The sequence below is a fragment of the Formica exsecta genome, unplaced genomic scaffold (genome assembly GCF_003651465.1).
Source record: "Formica exsecta isolate Colony F162 unplaced genomic scaffold, ASM365146v1 scaffold33, whole genome shotgun sequence".
In the NCBI taxonomy this organism is placed as follows: domain Eukaryota; kingdom Metazoa; phylum Arthropoda; class Insecta; order Hymenoptera; family Formicidae; genus Formica; species Formica exsecta.
Window position 1 is genome coordinate 1,566,309 of NW_021850553.1, and position 21,518 is coordinate 1,587,826.

Genomic DNA, 21,518 nt, shown 5'->3' on the forward strand with positions numbered 1-21,518 from the left:
ATTCTTAACACATTTTATAAAGATATTAGATTTATCGAACGTACCGACTGGCTATTGAAAAGTATCCAAGCGAAGAATTTCCGTCAAAAACTTGTTAAATTTTTTATCGTACGAAAGTCGAACAGAGTGACAAACTTTTACAACGATCATGAACGCGATCAACTTTGAGACTATTATATACGTACGACAAAATTTTGTCATACGCATTGCCGCATGCGTATTAACAGCTGATCGATATAAGCGTAAATAATATATTAAACAATATATCAGCCTAATATACGATATGACAGACCTGCCCATCCCGATCAATGTAGTGAAATGCTTTACTCCTGGTTCTATTTGTGTGAAGCGTTTTTTTTATTTAAATATGATTAAAACTCCCTTCTCAACAGCTTGACAGATAAATATGGAAGATTCAATGAGACTAGCTATTACGTATTAATCATCTAATTTTCAACTTTTAATAAATGAGATGCAGGCACAGCCATCACATGAATTGAAAAAGAGTACAAAAGTATTTTTGCAATTTAAATAATAAATAAATTATATGGTATATTATAATATTAATACCTATTTGTTTTTGTTGTAACGAGCTCTCCATTTTGGAAACTTAAAAAAAGGAAATGTAATCGATGTGCATCTGTAACCATAAAAGTCGATCACACTTTAATAAAGATTGGGCAAGCCTGCAGTATAGGAACATCAATTTCTCGCAATCTCTTCTGCGTTGCTTGTATAGCAACCTTGTATTTACGCGCGAAAGGATACAACGCACTCGTGCTGTGTCCACGCATAGAGTTAATTTTCGTTTTGCACATATAGTCACCTTGTACTTACGCTAAAGTTCTGGAACTGTTTCTCGACAGTTGCAACACGCGCATCTGGGTCCCTCTCCGGATCCAGGCATGATTTATGCAAGCAAATAAATGTCACTGAGACATGTCATTAGACCGGTTCGTTTGAAATGCAAATAGCATTTGCAGCGCGCACCAGATACACTCTTCAATTAAATTTGTCCGCGCAAACTTTTCCCGTGGTCTTGGCGGAAAGTTTGCAGGCGCTTTGAAGTTCGGATATAGATTCTCGCCGTATACAGAGAGCCGAGCGTGAAACTCGATATCAAATTATACGCTCTCTCGAACCGCCACCGGAAGTAAAGTTGCCGATTCCCCTGACTCTCTGGTTAATCTTCGGACCCTAACTCGCTCGCTTCCTGCTTGCCAACAGTATCGCGTCAACTGCAGTATCAGTCGTTGCATCGGATACGCGCGTAATCGCATTTCGCTCTTCATCTGATCGAAATATATAGCGTTGACGTATCCGTGAGTACTTTTTACTTACCAGCGCATTTTCAATCTATATTTATCGTCGAACAAGTGGTCAAGAAATATCGAGAGATATCAAAAGGTTTTTAATCCATAAATACATCTCTCTTTATAAGAGACAGCTAAAATTACAAAAATATAATTCGAAAAGTATAAACTAAATATTATAATAAAATGATTTGTATATTTAATTTATTATTTATTTGAAGAAAAAAGAAAAACTTTATCAATTGTAGAGTAAATTTTCCTCAGTTAATAAGTTTTGAAAATTAATTCTATGCGTGGAAACTTTCTCGTTCACCAACTTTGATAAGAAAGAGATATGTCGTTTTTCTTATCATAGTTTTAAAGTATATTTCACAGAAAATGAACAAGTTTCTACGTATTTTCTATTCATTCCGTTCACTCTCCCGCTTTCTTGACTGCTTTATGTCACTGCTTATATTCGCGTGGAGTCGAGTTTGTGTTGGTGATACGATGGATTCATGTGAACGCAACCGGAATGGTCGGGCCGACTTTTCGGAAGTATCGAACGGGTTTCATGTCTCACTCGGTCCCTTCCCCTATTCCCGTACTCCCCTTGTCACGTTGGTCCCGGAGAACTCTACTTTGGTGATGGTATCCTGCCGCTCGTGTTGTCCAACGCGTTGCCGAATTTTGGCAATGATTGATGGCTATTAAGGACCGGGCTAAACCCGTTCCGCTTATATACGCCTAACTTTTCACGGCATATAATATACAAGCTCACATGCTATATTTGCGATCGTAATTAAAACGAAAATAGTGCATCAGTGTGAATCCAGTCAGGGCTGGACCAACATTTCACTAGTACCCGCCAAAGAGAATATCGCGATATCAAAAGTCATAAAAATGTGAAAGAGATTTTTTCATAAATATTATCAATTTAGAATATATCTTACGCAGACAAAAGAAAAGTATATCAAGCATATAAAAATCGAAATCTTCTGATTATGCTTGAAAATAGACAGTGCAACATAAAAATGGTGTAATAGTTTTATAACATTAGATAGATAGATTGTTTACTACAAATTAATTACAGAGATTGTGTTGTAGTAATTTAATTAATTCTTGTGTATCGGTTATTCCAGCATTCCAGTGGTATTCCTCTCGCTCGTATTCGGATAAGTTCGAAAGCTGAATTGCACGATCGGTATGTATTTCTCTTCGAGTAATCAAATTAAAATGCATCGATTGCGGTCTCGCTTTCAGAAACGTCGTTGCGTTCAGTGTAGCAGCGGTACTTGATGGAATTACAGTTGACGAAGGGTTCGAAGGGGCGGATGAAAGAGAGATCGATGCTCGCCAGGAGGAGAGGCAAGCGAGTCGATGAAAAGGTCAAAGGTTTCAGGTGTGTTTGCGCACGGCTGGTACAGGTGCAGCCTCTTCCGCGGCTCTGCTTGCCGTTGCAACAGCAACATACATGACTCTTTATTAACAACAATTAACATTTGGTCTATTGTTCATACGAAGATATCTTTCACCGACAACGCGTAACATCGCTTGACTGTCGCAGTTGAAATAGCGTCATCCTATTCTGACTTGACGCGGTTTTAATCAAGCGGCATCGACACATTTGAGGGAATCAGACGTAATCTTGACGTAAATTTGCAAGATTATTATAGTGGTAAAGTATGATATTGTCATTGCAAAATAATGATCTAGTAGCACACAGATCACTTCTGATTTGGTGTATATCAAAAAATATTATTGTAACTTTTATTACATGATAATAGTACATTGTAAATTGCGAATGGGACTAAAATAATTAACAAACCGTTAATAATATATAAAGAGAAATAAATGCTTTTTTTATATATAATATAATTTATTTATATTATTTATTAATATTATTATTTCTTTGTTATATATTAGTTCTCTCTCTCTCTCTCTCTCTCTCTCTTTCTTTCTCTTTTTCTCTCTGTATACAATTTATATTTTATAAATATTTCTATCAATGTTTTAATACATTGATCCTAAAATTGGAAATATATTTAAATTATGGAAACTCTTTTATTGTTACTTCAGAAGATTTTTTGAACAATACAATAGACAATAATTCAATAATCTATTCTATATTATATTTTTAATTAGTAATTGTTATCAACAAGAAAATCTTTTTTTTCTTTTAGGCCAAGTTGGTTTTCCATCTCGTCGCGATAACGGATGGACGAGGCAGGCCTTTTAAAAATCTGCGTGCTCACGTATGAATAACCAATGTATGAATGACCAATTGTCAATTCATAGCGAGCTTGCCGGGACCGAATGTGTCGCAAACGGCCGACTGATAAGGTTCGCGGATAACAGGCGAGTATACGTGGTAGCAAGATACGAGACGCGGTGATCTCGGGTGGGCGACCTCGAGACTCGGGACTGCAAGGACAAGCGGCGTGACTAACTCGTTTATCGTGCTCTCCCGATCCAAAGATTTACCAGTCTCCGGTTATGTTTGATGCACCATTATGTTTTCGATTACGGTAGGTTAGTTGCATCGGTAACGTCATCTCTGTCGTCAGCGGCACGCCGCCGATACGTCAAAACCGGCGAAACACGTGCTCGTCGCGTTGCGTGGAGAACGCGTACGTCATCGGTAATGCCGTTCATTGACTGACGTCGATGCACCCAAGAATGGAGAATGGTCGAAACAATCTTATCACGCAACGAAGAGATTCCGCTTTTTTCTTCCTTCATTTATGCACGAAATTTCCAGCACAGATAATAATTAATAACAGCTGATTGCGCGAATGTAAAATTTCAACTTAACGTTAGAAAACTCAAGGACGCATGTTGGACTTCTTTCCTCACATGTTTAAACTTTTTTTTAATTGTCCCGTATGATATAAAGAAAGTAAAGCATATGCATGATATAATATAATATATAATATACATATATGTTGTATAATATTACGTAAGAGATAAAAATATATATAATTATATTATAATACATTATATAAGATTATATTCAATATATTCTTCGATTGCTTGAAACCTTTTTCTTTTTTTTCAATATACTAAATTTTAAAATTTTGTAAGATTTAATATGAATGACAGAATGGTTTTTTATCATTCTGAATGATATGTTAATGTTGTTTGATGATGATAATGGTATTTAATATGTTATCTTTTTTGCAATATTGAAGTTAGATAATGAAGAATGTTCTTACGTCGACTCTATCGTTATTCTGCTGATAATGGCTGGTTGTATATTCGTTGCAGACAGCACATCGAGTGCAGATAAATTGGTTGGTAAAAGATAGTGAGCTGGTAAAGTCGACACGAAGGATATTTTTGTAGCAGCAAAACAGAAGTGGCAGAAGCTAGGCTTTACCTGGCTTCTATGCATGTGATTATTACAATGTCAGTGGCGTCGCGGCAATATATCTCGTATACACAAGTTTATTTAAATTGTAGAAATTTTTATTAAATAATGTTAATCTGAAAGAACTACGCGAATCGATTTTTATATTAAATTGCTAAATTCTGCAGCCACGTTCTTTTCGCAGTCCTTTGAGAATCATGTTTTCTTTAAAAAAATCTATTTTGTTGGCAACCTTAGAAAGAAATTTATGCAAATTTTATTTTACATATATATATATTTTGAATTTGGAAATGCTTTAAATATATCCGAATACGAAATAAAAACTACTAAGCTACGAAAAAGATTGAATACTCTCTCTCTCTCTCGAATTTGTACTTTAAATTATCAAGGAACAAAGAAAGCGAAATTAATAGAAGGATATTAATTACATAGAATACGCATTTTTATACATATATCTATATATTTACAAAGATTGATATATTATATAAACATTATTATACTGGAATAATAATATATAAAATTAGTCGCCCCAATTCGTGTTGCATTTTACTTAAAGATACATTGATATCATTATTTATTGGCAGTAACATAAACAAACTATACTATGCTACGAACAGTTATATATATTTCTCTTGCTTTTTGCAGGAAATATTTTATACGTCTTAGTTAAACCTCGATATTAAAGAGGATTATGACGATTGTTTGTCATGATATTAAATAATCGTGGTAAGTATTATTTATATTAAAAGTTCTTGGATTCAACAATGGAATAATCAAAAAAATAATGCCAAAAATAGTAACATGATGTTATAAAATATTTACAAGACATAATTTTGCTATGTTCTGATTGCATGTAGATGTATGTATATAAAATTTTTACTTTAATCGACGTAATTGCGCGGTTAAAAATACATTGAAGTAATTCTGTATATAACATTTGTCAAATAAATAATTATATATACTACACACATATCGTATATATAATTATTTTATATGTTATATGTATATTTTTTTCTTGTATTAAAGAAATTCGTAATATTAATGTCCAAGAGAGTTAAGACGGTGGAGTTGCGCTGTCGGATCGGAGTTGCGATGGCGCGGCTTCACTGTATGCAATATCGAAAACACTTTTCTTTTCGAGAAGCTGTTGATGACGTAGACGAGTGCCACTTTGGAACGGTGCAACGGTGCTCTCCGAATGCAACTCGTTCTCAGATTGCTCATATTGCGATGTAGATGGTTGTATTTCGAGGGATATCTCCGGCGACAGTTGCGGTGATGGATGCGGCGCTGGCGGGGGTGGATGAAGATAAAAAGGCGGCGGTACCCTCTCGTATTTATATTCCGAGTGTTGCAGCAAACGATGCTGGGTGTCCGTAGGAATCGGCGGTGTTCTGGCAAATATCTGGATCGGCGGATCCTCCTCAAGATTACCCTCGGCTTTTCTTAACCGTCGTCCTTGGCGCACGATAGCCTTCAATTGTTCAGACTCGACATTTATTAAAGGCTTGATCTTGCGTCTCGTACGCGGCGTCACTTCCGGAGTCTTGTGTTCTATACTTTGCTTCTCTTTTTGCTTAACTGTTTGTTTCAAGCCTCTACTTACCCAGCGTGGTAACTGTTCCTCGTCTTCCGCCGTCTTCTTTTCCAGTCTCTTCTTCTCGGTCTCGTCGCGTTTTTTATTATACCAGGCCATGTACTTCGATTGCGTTTTACTCGTATCGATCTCACTAGTTTTCGAGGGAATTGTAAATTTCTTGTCTTTCTTGAATTTTGATTTAGGCAACGCTTGTTTTTGCGGATTCTCCTCTTCGCTTCGCGATGCTTGTTTCTGCGATCCGTCGTCTCTAAATTTTTTTTCTGGATCGCCATCAATGGACTTACGAGATCGATGATGAGAATGACTTGGCGTACCTTTCTCCTTTGACTTTTCGTCAAGAACGCGTTTTCTCTCTCCGGGTGAAGGCATCTTTGGTCGCTCAGGTTTCTTTCTTTTCTTCGCAGAGCTTTCGAGAAGCTCTGTTTTTCCAGCATACTTCTTCAAAGTGCCGTTTTTACTGTCTTTATTTTTTATTTTATCTACCTCGATGTCTTTAGTTTTGATTTTGTCCAGAGAATTTTTTATTCTCGTTTTATTTACTTTGGTATCTTCGGGTTTTTTTCTATCTTCTGTAAGATCTATTTGCTCAGCTTGTTTCAAAGGCGATCTAATTTCACTTTTGTCATTTTGTTGCATAGGTTCGAAAATTTTTTCAATCTTCTTAAGAGGTGTAGCAATCTCACTTTTACATTCCCTGTCCTCTTTTGTTATCGGAAGGATTTCATCCTTAACATTTTCTTTTAACGTGTCGTTTAATTCTTTAGCGCTTACAATTAAAAAAACTTTATCTTGAATTGTTGTCAATAAATCTTTTATATCCGATTTTATATTAGCTTCTGATTCTTCAAATTTTGACTTAAAATCTCTGTCTTTTTTAATCTCATTTACTTTTTTCAAGTCATATACGGATAAAATTTTTTCACCGTTGGAAAAGATTTTTTCGGATGTAGTAGCGATCTCTGCATGTGTCTGTGATTCATTAATCGTTGCTTCAATCGCAATCGAATCTTTGATATTTTCAATTTCATCGAGCGATATGTTACTGCCTGTATTCTCTCCCATTTCGATTTCTACTCTTGCATCTTCTCCGTCTTTAAAAGTTCTTATTTCAGACATACCCGCTATTTCAAGGCTTTCTTGTTGCTGCCACCTTTGCCGATGACGCGGAGTATCATAGGGTCTCATGGTCAGCGTTGTTTTCCTGGAAATATCACTGGATGAGTCGCTCTCCTCCGAAACATCGATTGTATCATCAATAAAGCTGCTAAAAATTGGAACGCTTACGTCTGTTTGGTGCTCTCCATTGCTTCGTGATTCTGCAACGTCTATATTCTCAGCAACTGTCGCAGATTTATCCAATTTTTCTGACTCGCTGGTAGTTGACTTTTCTAGATCTGTATCTTTCGGTAATTGATCAGTAGAAAGTTCTTTATCAAGTATCATTTTTACTTCTTTATCGGATATTTCCTTTACTGAAGATGTTTCTTCCGCTTTTTCTTGGGATTGTTCGAGAAATGATTCTTCTTTTTCTTTTGCAGGTTCAATCGTTTTTTCTAATTTTGTTTCTTGCAATTTGGATATTTCTTGAAAGGACATATGCGATTCTTCTTCAGTTTTTTGGCTTTCAATCTCTGTCTTTGCATTGGGATCACTAAAGCGCTTCAATTTGTCTGTATCGATATCTTCCTTTACAATATGTATTATTTCACCAGATTCAGATTGGCTTAAATCATCTTCTTGACTTGTATCATCAATATACTTTAATGTTTTATCATTGATTGAAAACGCGCGGTGAATGCCAGGTAAATTTACAGAATCATCTTTAGATGATTGCCTAATATCGAACGATTTTTCAAATGTTTCAGTTATTGATTCTACGTCTTTCTCCATTTTCTCTAAATCTTGAGTCACATATTCTTTTAGAATCTCTTCCGGTTTCTCAATAACATTTTGATATCCGTCGATATCTGACTTTGTAATTTTCATTTTCTCGTCACTTTTAATTGTACGTGACGAGTCCTCTTCGTTCTCTTTCGGTACTAATTTTTTTATCATTTTTCCATCATCTTGTTTAGTATCTATTGTAATTTCTGCTAAAGGCATTTCCTCTCCACTATGTTCTTTCATGGATTCATGACTTAATTCCTCTTTTTGATCACTTTCAGGTTTACATACAGTTTTGTCTTCTTCTTTTGTATATAATAAGTGCGTAACATCTTTAATGTCTTTTAAATCTTTTTCCATTTTTGATAATGATGTGATAGTGTCGCTACACAATTCGTTTTTCTTATATTCTTCTATTTGTTCGACGTGATGCTCCATGACATCATTCGATATTTTCGGACTTTTTACATATTGTTCCTCATTTTCTTTCCTCATAGTTCTTTCGACATCTTCTAACGTCTTTAATTCGAGTGTATCATCTAATGTAATTTTTTCTTTTTCTAACATTTCTTTTTCAATTTCATGTAAGGGTTTCTTTGTTTCTTTCTCATGTTTTTCGGACATGTAAGCTATTTTGTCTTCGATATCATTTTTATCAATATGCGATGATGGTCTCTCTATTTGATCCTCTTTTAACGTTTCTAAGACAGGAGAATCTAAAGGCATTGTCCTTTTTTTGCTGTCCAAATCTTCTATATTAGACGTTTCAAATTCTCGTTTCTTTGCAGTGTCTAATGTTATCTCACTTTCTGGTTGTGTATATTTTAGATCTTGAAAAAATAAGATATCTTTGGCCATTTCTTTCAATGTTACATGATCTTTGCCACTATCGGAACATGCACTTTGCTCAATCTCACTTTCAATAGCAGTTTGCATTTGATGTTCCATGTCTTTCTTTTGTGTTTCTATTGTAAAATCATCTGAAAATTGTATTATTTTTTTATCGTTTGCAATGTCTTTTTTATGCGTGCTTATATCTATCGTTGAATGAAAAGCGGTTTGTCGATCGGTGTCTTTTCTCTGTGGTTCTGTTACAAAATCATCGGAGAATCTCTCGCTCACGTGATCTAATTTCTGTTTCGGTTTTTGCTGATCCACATGATGCGATGAAATCTCTGCAGAATCTGCGCTTCTTTTGTCAGAATCTCGACTGACGAACAAGTCCTTCTTACCGTTTATTCGATCGGAACTTGTACTCGTGCTGGGTTCTTCCGAAACGTGCTTTCTACGGCCGATAGTTGCTAACTTACGCGTACGTGATAATAATTTAGCAGTCTTCTCGATGCTTGATCTGCTATTTTCTTTACTCGCGGCATCCTTGCATTTTTCGGGCTCTCGATCCTGTTGTGCGATTTGTTTTTTACGTTCTTTCTGCGTCTGTTTTTTTGTTCTCATATGGCTACTTGTTTGTTTGTGCTTTGCAACTTTTTGACGAAATTCCGATTTTGATTTCATCGGTTTTTCAAACGGATCTTCGTATTCGGTACTGCCAGGACTCATAATCTGCGGTTGATGATAAATAAATTTTTCAGTCTTCGCCTCTTTTGCTATATCTGGAGAAGTTTCAGATTGTTTGCGTTTCTTTGAATCATCTATTTTCTTCGATGTACGTAGATCTTTTTTGAAGTCTTCCGATGTCCTCGATTTTTCTTGACTCGTACTTTCTTCCCTTGTGGCTTCCTGTACCTTTTTATCGGCGAGTTTACTCAGTCTTTTCGTCAACATCGTGATTTCTTTTTCTAAAACCCGAAAACTAGGTTTTATCACGGATTCTATCTTTTTTTCTTTTTTTAATTTGCTTTCTTTCCTCGAACTCTTTTTCTCCACCCTTTCTTGGATATATTTTCTATTATCGACACTTATTTCCGGTGATGAGAAGCTCTCCGTTTCTTTTTCATCGAAAGTTTTCTCATCTTGTTGTCTACCTACTTCTATAGATGACGAAGAGCCATTTTTCTTTTCACGCAACATTTTATATGCAATGCTAGTCTCTTCGATGGGCTGTTGACAAGTTTTCGCCGACTTTCCTTCTCTTTCACGACAAGTGCTTCCGTTCTCGTCGAGAGAATCCGATATTTCCCGCAGTACTTTAGGCTGTAAGGATGCCTTTCGTCTCTCTTTTACTTCTTTTACTTTTTTCCTCAAGATGTTCAGCCGTTTGTCGAAGCATGGGCTTTCCTCTTCCTCGATAGGCGACTTCATCCATAAGGTCCGCGTTCTCTTCAATTTTTCCTCATCGTAGCGTTTCTTTGACTTCATCTTTTTTCGGTTTCGAGTATCCTCATCGGATTCATCATTGTCGCTTCTGCTTCGTATATGTCGTTCCGTTTGAGTTGCAGCGGTTCTTTCGGTCTGTGTGGCAATGACCGCTTGTCCAGGAAGACTTTGAGTTTCTAAATAACTCACGGCGTCCATCGTGATGCCACCAGCGTACCTGGATTCTCTCTCCAAAAGTAATCGCGTCAGCAAGACGTTCTGTCTTGCCAGCTCCAGATCATGAAACGCGTACGATTGCATCGTTGCAGATTGCACCGTTTGGTCCTTGGGAACCGATGTTTTATCCGATATCCCGGGCATGTTTATCGAAATCTCTTGACGATGAACCTCTCGCATTTGTGATTCCAGGTCTATCTTCTGCGCCGCATATCCATCACCCATCGTCAATTTTTGAGCGTTAGAATCTAATTCCTCCGCTCGTCGACGCCTATCTTCTAATTCTTCCGGCAGAAGAAGAATTTCCTGTTGATATAAATTTCTTGGATGTTGATGAGACTCGACCGTGCGTAGCACCTCGGGTTCCTGCATTGATAGTTCTTGCCGCGCTTTCTGATCTTGCATAAACCGCTGCAAAAGTACATCTTTGCCATCCACTATAAAAGTCGTCGGATAATGATGTTGACTCGTATCTTCTACTTGTCCTCGCGTTACTAATTGCAATACCTCTGCGTTTCCTTCGCGGTAAAAGTGTTGCTCTCTTACCGCCGGCTCGTTATTTGATTCAGGATCGACGTATCTGTAATGTAATTCAAAAAGAGAATATATAATCTTGATATTACTAATCTTTTATTTTAATTAAAAGAAAAATCTTACTATAGAAAAATATGTTTCACAAATTTTTATGGGAGTTTTAAGAAAAAGAGTTAAAAAAAAGTAAACATTTTTAATGACAATTAATTTGATTTTAATAATATAAAATTATATTTAAATAAGTCAGATTTACTATATAAAAATCTAACAATGTTAATGCCTAAATTTCTAATGTTTTAATTTAAAAGAAAAATATATAGAAAAATGTGTCATATATATTATTTTTTGTGGTTAATTTCTACTCAATCTTATTGTACAAGAAAAATTTCATCGTTTAGAAATTATTAGAAATTATCGCGAAATCGCTATCGATGAGTATGATACGTTCTATCCACCTTTGTCTATAAGCTTGATGCAGAATGTCCGAATCACGTTCCATTTCATGTCGTTGTAAAGAATCCGCGTCTGTGGCATTGTAATCTCTAATTTTCTTTTCCTCGACATCTTCCACATACATTCTCTCCTGCTCCTCGATTCTTCTCCTTCTTGAAGGATCGTGGGCCGGGCCATCACGTAACCTTAATGACTCTACATTTGCTTGATCAATGGGAGGACGCTCCGAAATATACACGACATCACCAGGGAGCGATGCTAAGCCACCATTCTTAGTATTTCGACGATTAAATTGCCAGTTTCTTTGAGCTGGATCTGCGCTCCAAGCTTGCTTTCTTCCATTCGATGTAACTGCGTATTTGTGTATATTATCATTTTTTAAATAAGCTGAAATATCTTTTATATAAATAACGATGACTTTATAAATTACATAGTATGCGTTAAATAGAATTGTATGCAATTAGAGTATCAATTGCAAAAACTATCTTAAAAGAATTAAAAGAATTTAAGCGTTTCAAATTAATATAATTGTAATAATTACTCTCGATTGTAGCCAATGGTTTTCGATGAAGATGCCGTTTCGGTCGACCGTTAAATCGAGTGATAAGCTTTTCCGACGAGTATATCCTGCGCTTTCTAGGTGCCATGTAAAATGGACAACCCGGACAGATGCAACAGACAATAAGCGCTGCAATTGCCAACAACATCAGTAGGCCCAGAATAATCAGTAACCAAAAGAGCAATTTATTCTCCGCTTTATACACAGTCTGAAAAGGAACTCTGATCTCTCATTTCTCTAAAATCGAAGATTGCCAACAAAATTAGAAAAAAAATATGATTCACATGATAAGAATCTGCTCAACAATATTTTACAACGTGCTAGATTAGTGAAAGAATATCGAGATAAGTAAAATAAAAAAATAAGCACGATGATATTGAAACGAATATGGCTTAATTAACGTTTACTCACTACTTCCTCGTGAACGTTGGTGATTGTTTTGTTTACGTAGGTCCGCGTATTATCTCCCCCTTTGTGAATTACCCCATCGATTGGCAGTTTCGTGGTAGTTTCGTCGTTGTATGTTACAGATACGTTGGTAGTGCCTGTGCCGCCAATAATTCCCACCCCATTCGCAGCTAATATATTGCGAATTTTTTCTACATCTACCAGGGGTGTTCCGACTTCAGTTTGCTCGACGCGAGCTATAACGATCGTTCTGGCAGCAAATAACAAAACAGATTAAAAATATGAGAGAGATGAATTAAAGACTAATTTAAAGATTTTATTGTTTTTAGCAGAGGGGATTCTTAAACAATTTAATCGATTTTTTTTCAAGTGTTTAGATTTATATGCTCCTTCTTAACGATGCGTGTAGAAAATCAGAAGATTTTATTAATCTTTATCAACCTTTTTCCTTCCATCGATATAGCATTGTCTGTAACGCCTGTTTTATTATCCGGCACATAAGGTCGTGTATCCAATACGGTAATTCGTCCACCTGTGATAGTAGCTAATGTCTCAGCGGTCCTCGTTAAATTTGGATGTTCTCCTGGCACAACGAACATCATTATGCGAGCTTCCATGGCAGTTCTTCTGACGATGGAGATCTCTGTCTCGCTCGATAGATGAGGTACGCCTAAAAACATCACGTTAAATAAGAAATAAATGAATACATTTTCTACTTGGTTACATAAAAATTGTAATTCTATTTTACAAATTATTTTTATTTTTAAGAAATGCATTTATATATAAATATATTTACCAAGATCGTATGCTCTGGCAGTTAAAGTGTATAGAATATCAGTTTCTGCTCGTCTTCTTCGATATTTTCTTATTTCGTTAACTTTATGTTTCAATTCGATTTCGTTTAGGATACTTTCCGTAGAATTTATCATATCCGGGAATACTGTTGTTTTCAATACATTTCCTCGTATGGTGTGTTCCGATTGAAAAAATTCTTTGTATAATTTTTTCGGAGATTTGTCGTAAACGCTTTGTTTCTTCCGTCTAAATTTTGTGATAGGCGAACATAATATCAATTCTCCAGTGATTTCATTTAGATAAAATTTATGTTCATAATTTCCTTGAATCAATTCGTAACGAATTTCGTTGTTCGGAGGTTCAGCATCGGCGTCGGTGGCCTGTGCACATCAAATACAATTATAAAAATATTCAAATATTAAACATGTTGATATTGAAAATATGTTACAATTATAAATCAATATAATCCAAATGGAAATATAAAATTAAAGCTTACCTTTATGATGGCTGGTGTTGTGAAATTTGTTAAATCGGAATTTAATGTAAATTCGTAGGCATTTTTCTCAAAAATCGGTGCATTGTCATTTACATCCAGCAAATTCACTATTAAAGATGCTACGCCCGTGTTACCTTTACCGTTCTCGTCGGATGCATGTACAGTTAATTGCAATTGTGCTGCCATTTCGCGATCTAGAGATGATCCCATTGCGACCGTGATCAAACCTGTATCAGGGTCTATCGTGAAGGCATCGCTTCCTTGTCCTGTTATGCCTGTGTATTGAATGCTGCCAAAGAGACCGGTATCTTTGTCAGTAGCATGCACCTGTGTATTAATAAAAATATGATTCTTTTTGTCAAGTAAACACAACATTAAATAAACGTTTATTAATATATAGATAATATATATAGAAATAGTACATAAATTTACACACACGATAAATGTAAAATCTATATGTATTTTATATAAAATTCCTTAATATTATAATATTATATTAAAAATATTGTAATCTTATTATTATTTGATTAATGCAAATAATCAACATATTGTGATAAATTTTGTACGACAATTTATAGTCTCATTTTTATGCGCGCATATTATTTAAAAAAATCACAATTATTAATTTATTAAAATCAATACAATTTAATTTTTTTAAGAATATGACAATTTGGAAAAAAGTAATAATATATAATAAATAATCAATTTTTACAATATACATAATATTTTCTTAATTAGAAAATAAAAATATAAATTTAATTGCCGCGCTTTATTTATGTACTACACGCAGTGATCTCTCTGTCTCTCTCTTGTTGCGTCATTCGCTCGCTCGGCGACACTCGAGCCACAATATAAATAAACACATATTTATACAGTGCTCGAGCCTCGAGCGAGTAGTGGTGCGAGAAGCTTAGTGTTAGATTGTTCTGCAAAACGCGATCATTTCCTATAATTATTACGGTTAGCTTTCGCGATTGATTACTTTCACGATAAATGATGTGTAAGAATATCGCAGTAACTATTTATCAAAGTATGTATTTGCTGATATATGGTACGTATTTCTTCTATATCTGATTGAAAGTGCGGAATAATACACGAATTGCCGAATAATTTACCATGAATAATGAAAAGTGAATATATCGATTGCTTATTAATAATCTGTATATTTCATTTTTTGAGTTTTATGCATTAGAAATTTTAATATTCATTAACCTCGCGTAGCGCAAAGATTCGATGTTTATAAATCAATAATTTTTTAAAATGCATATTTTATACGATTTACTTAATTAATAGCAACGATTGATCGCGAAAATAGTCAATAAAGCGATAACATACACGTATCTTGGGATATTATATTCTATGGATATTTCTCTTTAATTTTAACTCGTATACTTATTCATCATATATAATGTAAGATAATAATTCTCCTGGACCGAGAGTTATGCTAGTAACAGATGAAGTACCGCGGTGTGCACTTGTGGTGCCCTCCGTTTGAAGTTATTTACATTTTGATGGACCAATCACAGGGCGAAAAATTTTGCACTTCGAAGCGAAAATAACATGAAATGGAGCGCATTTTTGATCGAACGATTTTCGACGGACGGGTAGTAGATTCGTGCAGTCATGTTTGTTTAGCTTCTCGCATCGTTTTCCCGCCGTTATAAAGTGTGCATCGCGTGCGATTAATGTCGGGAATGCCGTGCAAAGTGCCGCGCGATCGTTGTATTCTATTCATTAGCACACGCGCCATCTTAATTAATCGTGTTTTCGCGAGTGCCATAAAAAGCAATAAAGGATGGTTAAGAGAGGAGGAGGCCCCCGGGTCCGGGAAAGCATCGGCGGCGCAGCAACCGTGAGGTTAGTACAACTTGTTTTGAAAAATTCACTCGCGTACATGCATGTACATATATACAATTAAAAGATTTTAGTAGTTGTCCCTGTCTTGTGCCAAGAACGCTTCCAATAAAAAGTGATTTTAGAAAAATGATGTTTGAATTTAGATTTATATTAAAAGAAAATAATACAAATTACTTGGATAACTCGTGTTCCAACGGTGACATTTTCCGACAATGTAACTTCATAAGATTCTTCGTCGAATATCGGCGAATTATCGTTAACATCTTGTATAAATATAACGACCGCTGCTGTTGCTGATAGATTTGTCGCTGGACCAACCTCTTGAGCAACAATCTATATCACGCATTATATATATGTATATGTATATCAATGCAAACTAGACAATATTTATTAATTATTTATTGTTAATTAAATAATTATTTTGACATTAGAAATACATACCTTAAAGGATAAACTTTTATACATCTCGTAATCGATGAGTGTATTGTCTCGTACTGTGATAATAAAATCTGCTGTACGTTCAGCAACAGTCGGATTTATCTCGAAAGTACCATTGTTATTTCGTAACTTTAATGCGAACACACCAGCCTTACCAATATCTTCATCGTGAATTTTAGTCGAGTATTGCTCGGGAAATGTTATCACGGAACCTGGTTCCAAGTTTTCTGGTATTGATGCAATGTAACTATAAATAGAGAAAGAAAATATGCTTTAAGCATAAATAAATATCATAAATATACACATAAAGTGCGACAAAATATAATTTGTCGATAAGAATTTAAACTGTCTATATTTAAAACAGTGAGAATAATATGAGCGCTATTGTATGGATTTTAACTTATAGTTATAAACGTTAAAAAGGCATAAAATAATATCGATAATTTATAAGGTATATAAAGGCATAGTATGACAAATTATAGTTTTATTTGTCAGAAATTAGATTAAGCATTCATGAAAAAACGTTACTCTGACTTTTACGTGCTCGTTATTAAAATTATTCGGTACCAACTTATCATTTTCAAAATATGGCGGGCTGTTGCCTGGTTCTCCAAGAAGGAATCCGACTTCGACGATTGTTGCCTGAGCTGGCGGCTCGTCTCTAGATCTTCGTATTTCCTCAGCTACCACAGTCAGCACGACCGGTGCACCAATATGAGTAATTTGCGTAAGTTCCTCTAAAGGCCTAGCGAGGATAATCTCACCTAAACATTGTAAAATTTGCATGAGCTGTTAATGATTAATCAATTAAAAAAAAAAAAAAAAACATTTCTACACGAAATGATTCGATATTTCTTGGAGAACCACTGTAGCAGAACGCTATGTGGACTATTTTTAATATGAATAAAACATCACGGATAATAAACGCGCGAATTCTCTTATCCTTGTTATTTCTTCGTTTCGATTCTTGTACCGTACACGCACGCTGACCGGCAATAATTTTACATAATGTTCCGGTGAAATCGACGTAAGAAATCGTTCGTAGTAATAGATGGATATATACATCGTTGAATGTAGGTGGAACCCGCACACGCGAGGACCGTAGTACGTATCGCATGCTCCTTGCCACGGAATGATAAGCATCGCAAGTTGAAAAGCAGAGACTGACCCCTAAGAACGATCGATACTTGGCCGTAGACTGTCCAGACTTATTCCGACCACCTTTAGCGCCTTCTATTTACTGCTCGTCAATTTTTCGCCTTCTTGCTTGAATTATTTGGACTTTCATGAAAAAAAAATCCGATCTGTCAAATATCAGATGACAGACAACAAGGATTTCGCCAATATTTACATATTCGCACGGGCAAACTTGAAAATACATGTGTAGGTTGCTTACTTGAAAAATTTTTATTAATTTTACGCAAAAATCGATCTCGCGTTAATTAAATTTTTGTCCTTTTTACAAAACTATTCTTTATATGTCTAGCAAATGTAACTTCGCGTTTTCGTTTTCTTATACGTCGTGTTTCAGTTTAGGATATTTACATCTCAATATAAATCTATACAAATCTATAACTTATAATTCGTATATATTCTTAAAGATTTTCATATATACGGTTAACTTTAATATGATAAAATAATTTCTGTTTGAGATTGTTTATTTGTGAAAAAATGTGCACAAATTGTAGAAATAACACGATCACACACGTGATTTTTTTTCACAAACTTTATATGTGCATAGAACAAATGATTTTGATATCAAGGAATGGAAGATCGGCGCTGAACAAATTTCCCTGCTTAATCATTGTCCGGTGCTTTTCGCAAAATAAGGTCAGCTTTGAATAGTAAAAGAGAATATGAATCAACGCCATCGTTACTTTTTCCCGAGATCGAAACTGTCAGAGAAATAACGCGTGACGTGCGATGAATTAGAGAATTAGCGATGACTCAACTCGTCGAGTAAACGTTTGCGTTGGCGTTTGTCGCTGCCGAATAGTAAAAAGTTCTTTTGGTTGCTAAAACGAATTTAAAGCGATTTTGCATTTTACATTACATCTTATTAATCATATAAATATCTAAATGCAAAATAATCGTTAAATGCGTACCCATAATTCGATATAAACAGGTTTGCCGCTCCAAGAATTTGCTCGTACGAGAAGATAATCTAGTTCTGTACCTGGTTTAGTATCCTTTTAACGAGATATTGCATTAATTTTTAATATTAAAATTGAATATTATGTGTTATAATAATAGACTTTGTGCTAATATTAGATAGATAATTAGTAATGACGTGCAAAATAAAGAGTTTGTCTTTATTATACTCGAGGAAACAATTACAGCGCTAATTAACGTTATTTGAGAAAACATCAATAATTACCTCAGGTACCATTATTAAAGAAGGAATGTGAGGAAATATTTTATCACGCGACGTCGTGGCATTCGTTGCGGAAATGGTAGCCTGCATTGAATTTGAGTCTCCCTTAGTATCCCGAACCCTGACTGCAAAATCGTGAAGACGTCCGGGCATAAGGCGTTTCGTTAAGATTACATTGGCCTGGCAGACTTTGTTGTACAGCGTACACGGCAGGTTGTCGATTCTTACAACGGGCGTAATTGTTGCTGAACGAAATACAGAATTTATTATGTTTTATGTTCTGATCGTGAATCGCGTTTTAGCAATGATTTTGATATTTGTAGATTTTTTTTTTTCTAATTACCAGTTATTTCGAAAACGAGAGGAAAATCCGCGTCCTGATCGGTGGCGCGTAACCGAAAGATTACGGAATCGACCTCGGCATCGGCTGGAACTAATACCAATCCCATATCCGTAGATGTATCAAAACGTGGTCGAGCACTTTCACTCCAACCATAAATGAGCCCAAAATAAATCCACACTTTGAAACATGCTCCTACGAGGGGCATTCTAAAAATGGCAAAACATAATTCTCTTTATATTCTATATTTAAATAAAAATATTCGAGAAAAAAAGATAAAAAAAGAATTTAGAATTAAAGGATATTGAACTTTTAATTTGCAAGATCTTTCTACATTAAATATAAAACAATACGCAGCAAATCGATAATACTGTATCTCTATAATTCGCACGTAATCGACATTAATAGCGAAAAGATGGCGAGTTTTGATACGATCGTATATATATCGATTTTATGATCATAAAATGAGGTCGCGAATACTCATTGTTGCGTTTTAAAACAGTATATCAATTGCTCAACGTCACGGGTATGATTCATGATAAAGTATGGAAACGTAAAAATATGCAATTACGAATTATTATAATTACATATAAAGTATTTATCTTTTTCTGTCAATATCTTATAAATATTTTTATATAAATTAAATTATTACAAAATAACGGTTTTAAGTGAATTTGCATTGAAACAATATTGTAAATTCTGCGCTTATTTATATAAGCACATATTGCTAACACATTTTTAATTAAAAATTTTCTAACGCGTTAAATATATTTACGCTCACTGTCAATTTTGGGACACTCTATATAACATGACTCATGTTGTAATTCTCATGTGGATGAAATCATTTTATTACGATTGAATTTTTTACGAGTGTCAATATAGTATATGCGTGATTATTAAAACGAAGGTGCAAATGTGGGTCATCGACTACTTCTTTACAACGGAATAATATTATTGTGTCTACACATCATCTGTTTCAGCAGGCAGATAAATTTTATGATAGTATATTTTACTATACATCAGATAGCTTATCAGATCTTTCTTCCTCTTTCTCTTTAAATGAACGAAATATATACTGTAATATAAAAGTTCTTTCATATATTCAAGATAGTGAAATTTATAAAAGCATATTTGTTGAACATTTTAGAATCAATTTTTTTGAGCAAAACTTTTTTCTTTCTTATAACTTTTGTCTGATCTTTTTTAACTCTTAATGCGTTAATTGCTTTATTATTTCGAGATTGGAGCAGCAGAACTTGATGAGTTGAAAGTGTAAACGAATTGGAGGCAATTAAAAATAAATGTTATTTATATATAAATATATATAAAGTTTTAAACAGAAATTTTTAAACGAGAAAATTTATTTTACTCCGTACAATTTCTATCTACTCTATTCCTATTTACAATAGATACTTTCTGTCAATGTCTTGTGCCTTGGCATTGCATAAATATTTTATCATGTAGCAGACGTAAGACATTTAATGGAATATTTAGTATGATTCTTCTACACATAGATCCACAATAAGAGTCTTGTTTGTCTAACGATGAAATGGGCTTTAACCTGTCCACGCGCATACTGTGTCGCTAATATATTTTTACCGGTCAGTGTCCATGTTAAAGCGATCGATAAGCTTTTCCTTTTTTTCACCGTATTTGTGAGCTGTGCCGACATTATTGGATACTTGAAAGAAATCGATATTCGTGATCGCGATTGAAAATCTACTGTGAACTTTCATCAAATTGCTTATAAATATATAATAAATAAATGAACGCTTGCACCATGTATATTGTGCACGTTGCCGCAAAGTTTCAATGCACGTGAAAGATGTCGATATGTCGACTACATCGACATTTCGTCATGTATATATAATGCTGAGATCTCATTGCAAATGAATAGAAGAGTCATTAACCTTCCAACTCTTTCTCTGATTATGTCCTCCGTAAAATTGTATATTACAAGGGAATTATTTTCCAATTTAAAAAAATTTGTAATAGTCATAATAATATATCAAATTATTCAAAAGAAAAAATATAGTAACGCGTAAAATATTCTTTAATATAATATATTATATTAAATACCTGATATGTGATATTAAATGTAAAATTTGCAAATATTATTTTGTTTTATAATAAAAAAATTAATGAGTTTTTTTTTTAATTATTCGATGTCTTTCTACGAGACAGAAATCAAATACGACATCATTGTGTTTCCTTAAAATCCAGCACTTATAAAGATAAAACACAATAATGATAAAATTTTATTAGTATTGTAAAATTTTGTTATATATTTAATTATTGTATTATATTATAATTAAATAATATATTAATAGTCAAATAGATATCAAGCAGAAGTTATTAAAAACACGTAAACTTACCTGAACACAGAGAATCACGAGATCATCAAATATTTCATGTTTATAAGAATACCCATAGATCACAGGTCGAGTGAATCTTTTGGCAATGCAATAACGCACAGATTTTCGAAATAAAAAAATTCGCGATTCTTTTTTCGTCTAAAAACGATCCTCGAAAATAATTTAACCCTCGTTCCAATATTTTCGACATTGTATTTTTCACTGTTTTTTTCTTAAATAATTATTTTCGCGCGACGATTTTAATTTTGTG

At 34.4% G+C, this 21,518-nt stretch overlaps 2 protein-coding genes and 1 long non-coding RNA gene across 3 annotated transcripts in view; 2 read left to right on the plus strand and 1 right to left on the minus strand.

Annotated features, from left to right (window-relative positions):
• The first annotated feature begins 837 nt into the window (after positions 1-837).
• LOC115238262 lies at positions 838-4,247 on the plus strand. Its single transcript, XR_003884479.1, has 5 exons — positions 838-1,322; positions 2,435-2,496; positions 2,556-2,694; positions 2,817-2,970; positions 3,476-4,247. It is a non-coding gene; the product is annotated as an uncharacterized LOC115238262 (long non-coding RNA).
• A 1,449-nt stretch (positions 4,248-5,696) lies between these two features.
• On the minus strand, positions 5,697-19,962 carry LOC115238213 (cadherin-86C). Its single transcript, XM_029811819.1, has 14 exons — positions 18,897-19,962; positions 18,557-18,798; positions 18,285-18,368; positions 16,751-16,971; positions 16,183-16,426; positions 15,916-16,074; positions 13,885-14,211; positions 13,390-13,768; positions 13,035-13,263; positions 12,597-12,843; positions 12,168-12,393; positions 11,629-11,977; positions 10,381-11,219; positions 5,697-10,332 (listed from the first exon to the last, which is right to left on the minus strand). The coding sequence occupies exons 1-14, from the start codon at positions 19,099-19,101 to the stop codon at positions 5,717-5,719; spliced, it is 8,367 nt and encodes a 2,788-aa protein (XP_029667679.1). The 5' UTR covers positions 19,102-19,962; the 3' UTR covers positions 5,697-5,716.
• Positions 14,730-21,518, plus strand: part of LOC115238218 (tensin-1-like) — a 95,562-nt gene continuing 88,773 nt past the window's right edge. The window contains exon 1 of the mRNA XM_029811830.1: positions 14,730-15,741. The gene's annotated coding sequence lies outside the window, so the exon portion shown is untranslated. The remainder of the gene's footprint in view (positions 15,742-21,518) is intronic.

What these genes read in the sequence shown, in the direction of transcription:
- LOC115238213 (XM_029811819.1), bottom strand. Translation starts at nt 19,101, where the DNA reads ATGCCCCTCGTAGGAGCATGTTTCAAAGTGTGGATTTATTTTGGGCTC. An exon ending in CTTTAATAATGGTACCTGAG is followed by an intron (nt 18,369 to 18,556) that starts GTAATTATTGAT and finishes TCTCGTTAAAAG; the next exon opens with GATACTAAACCAGGTACAGA. An exon ending in ATAAAAGTTTATCCTTTAAG is followed by an intron (nt 16,075 to 16,182) that starts GTATGTATTTCT and finishes TGCGTGATATAG; the next exon opens with ATTGTTGCTCAAGAGGTTGG.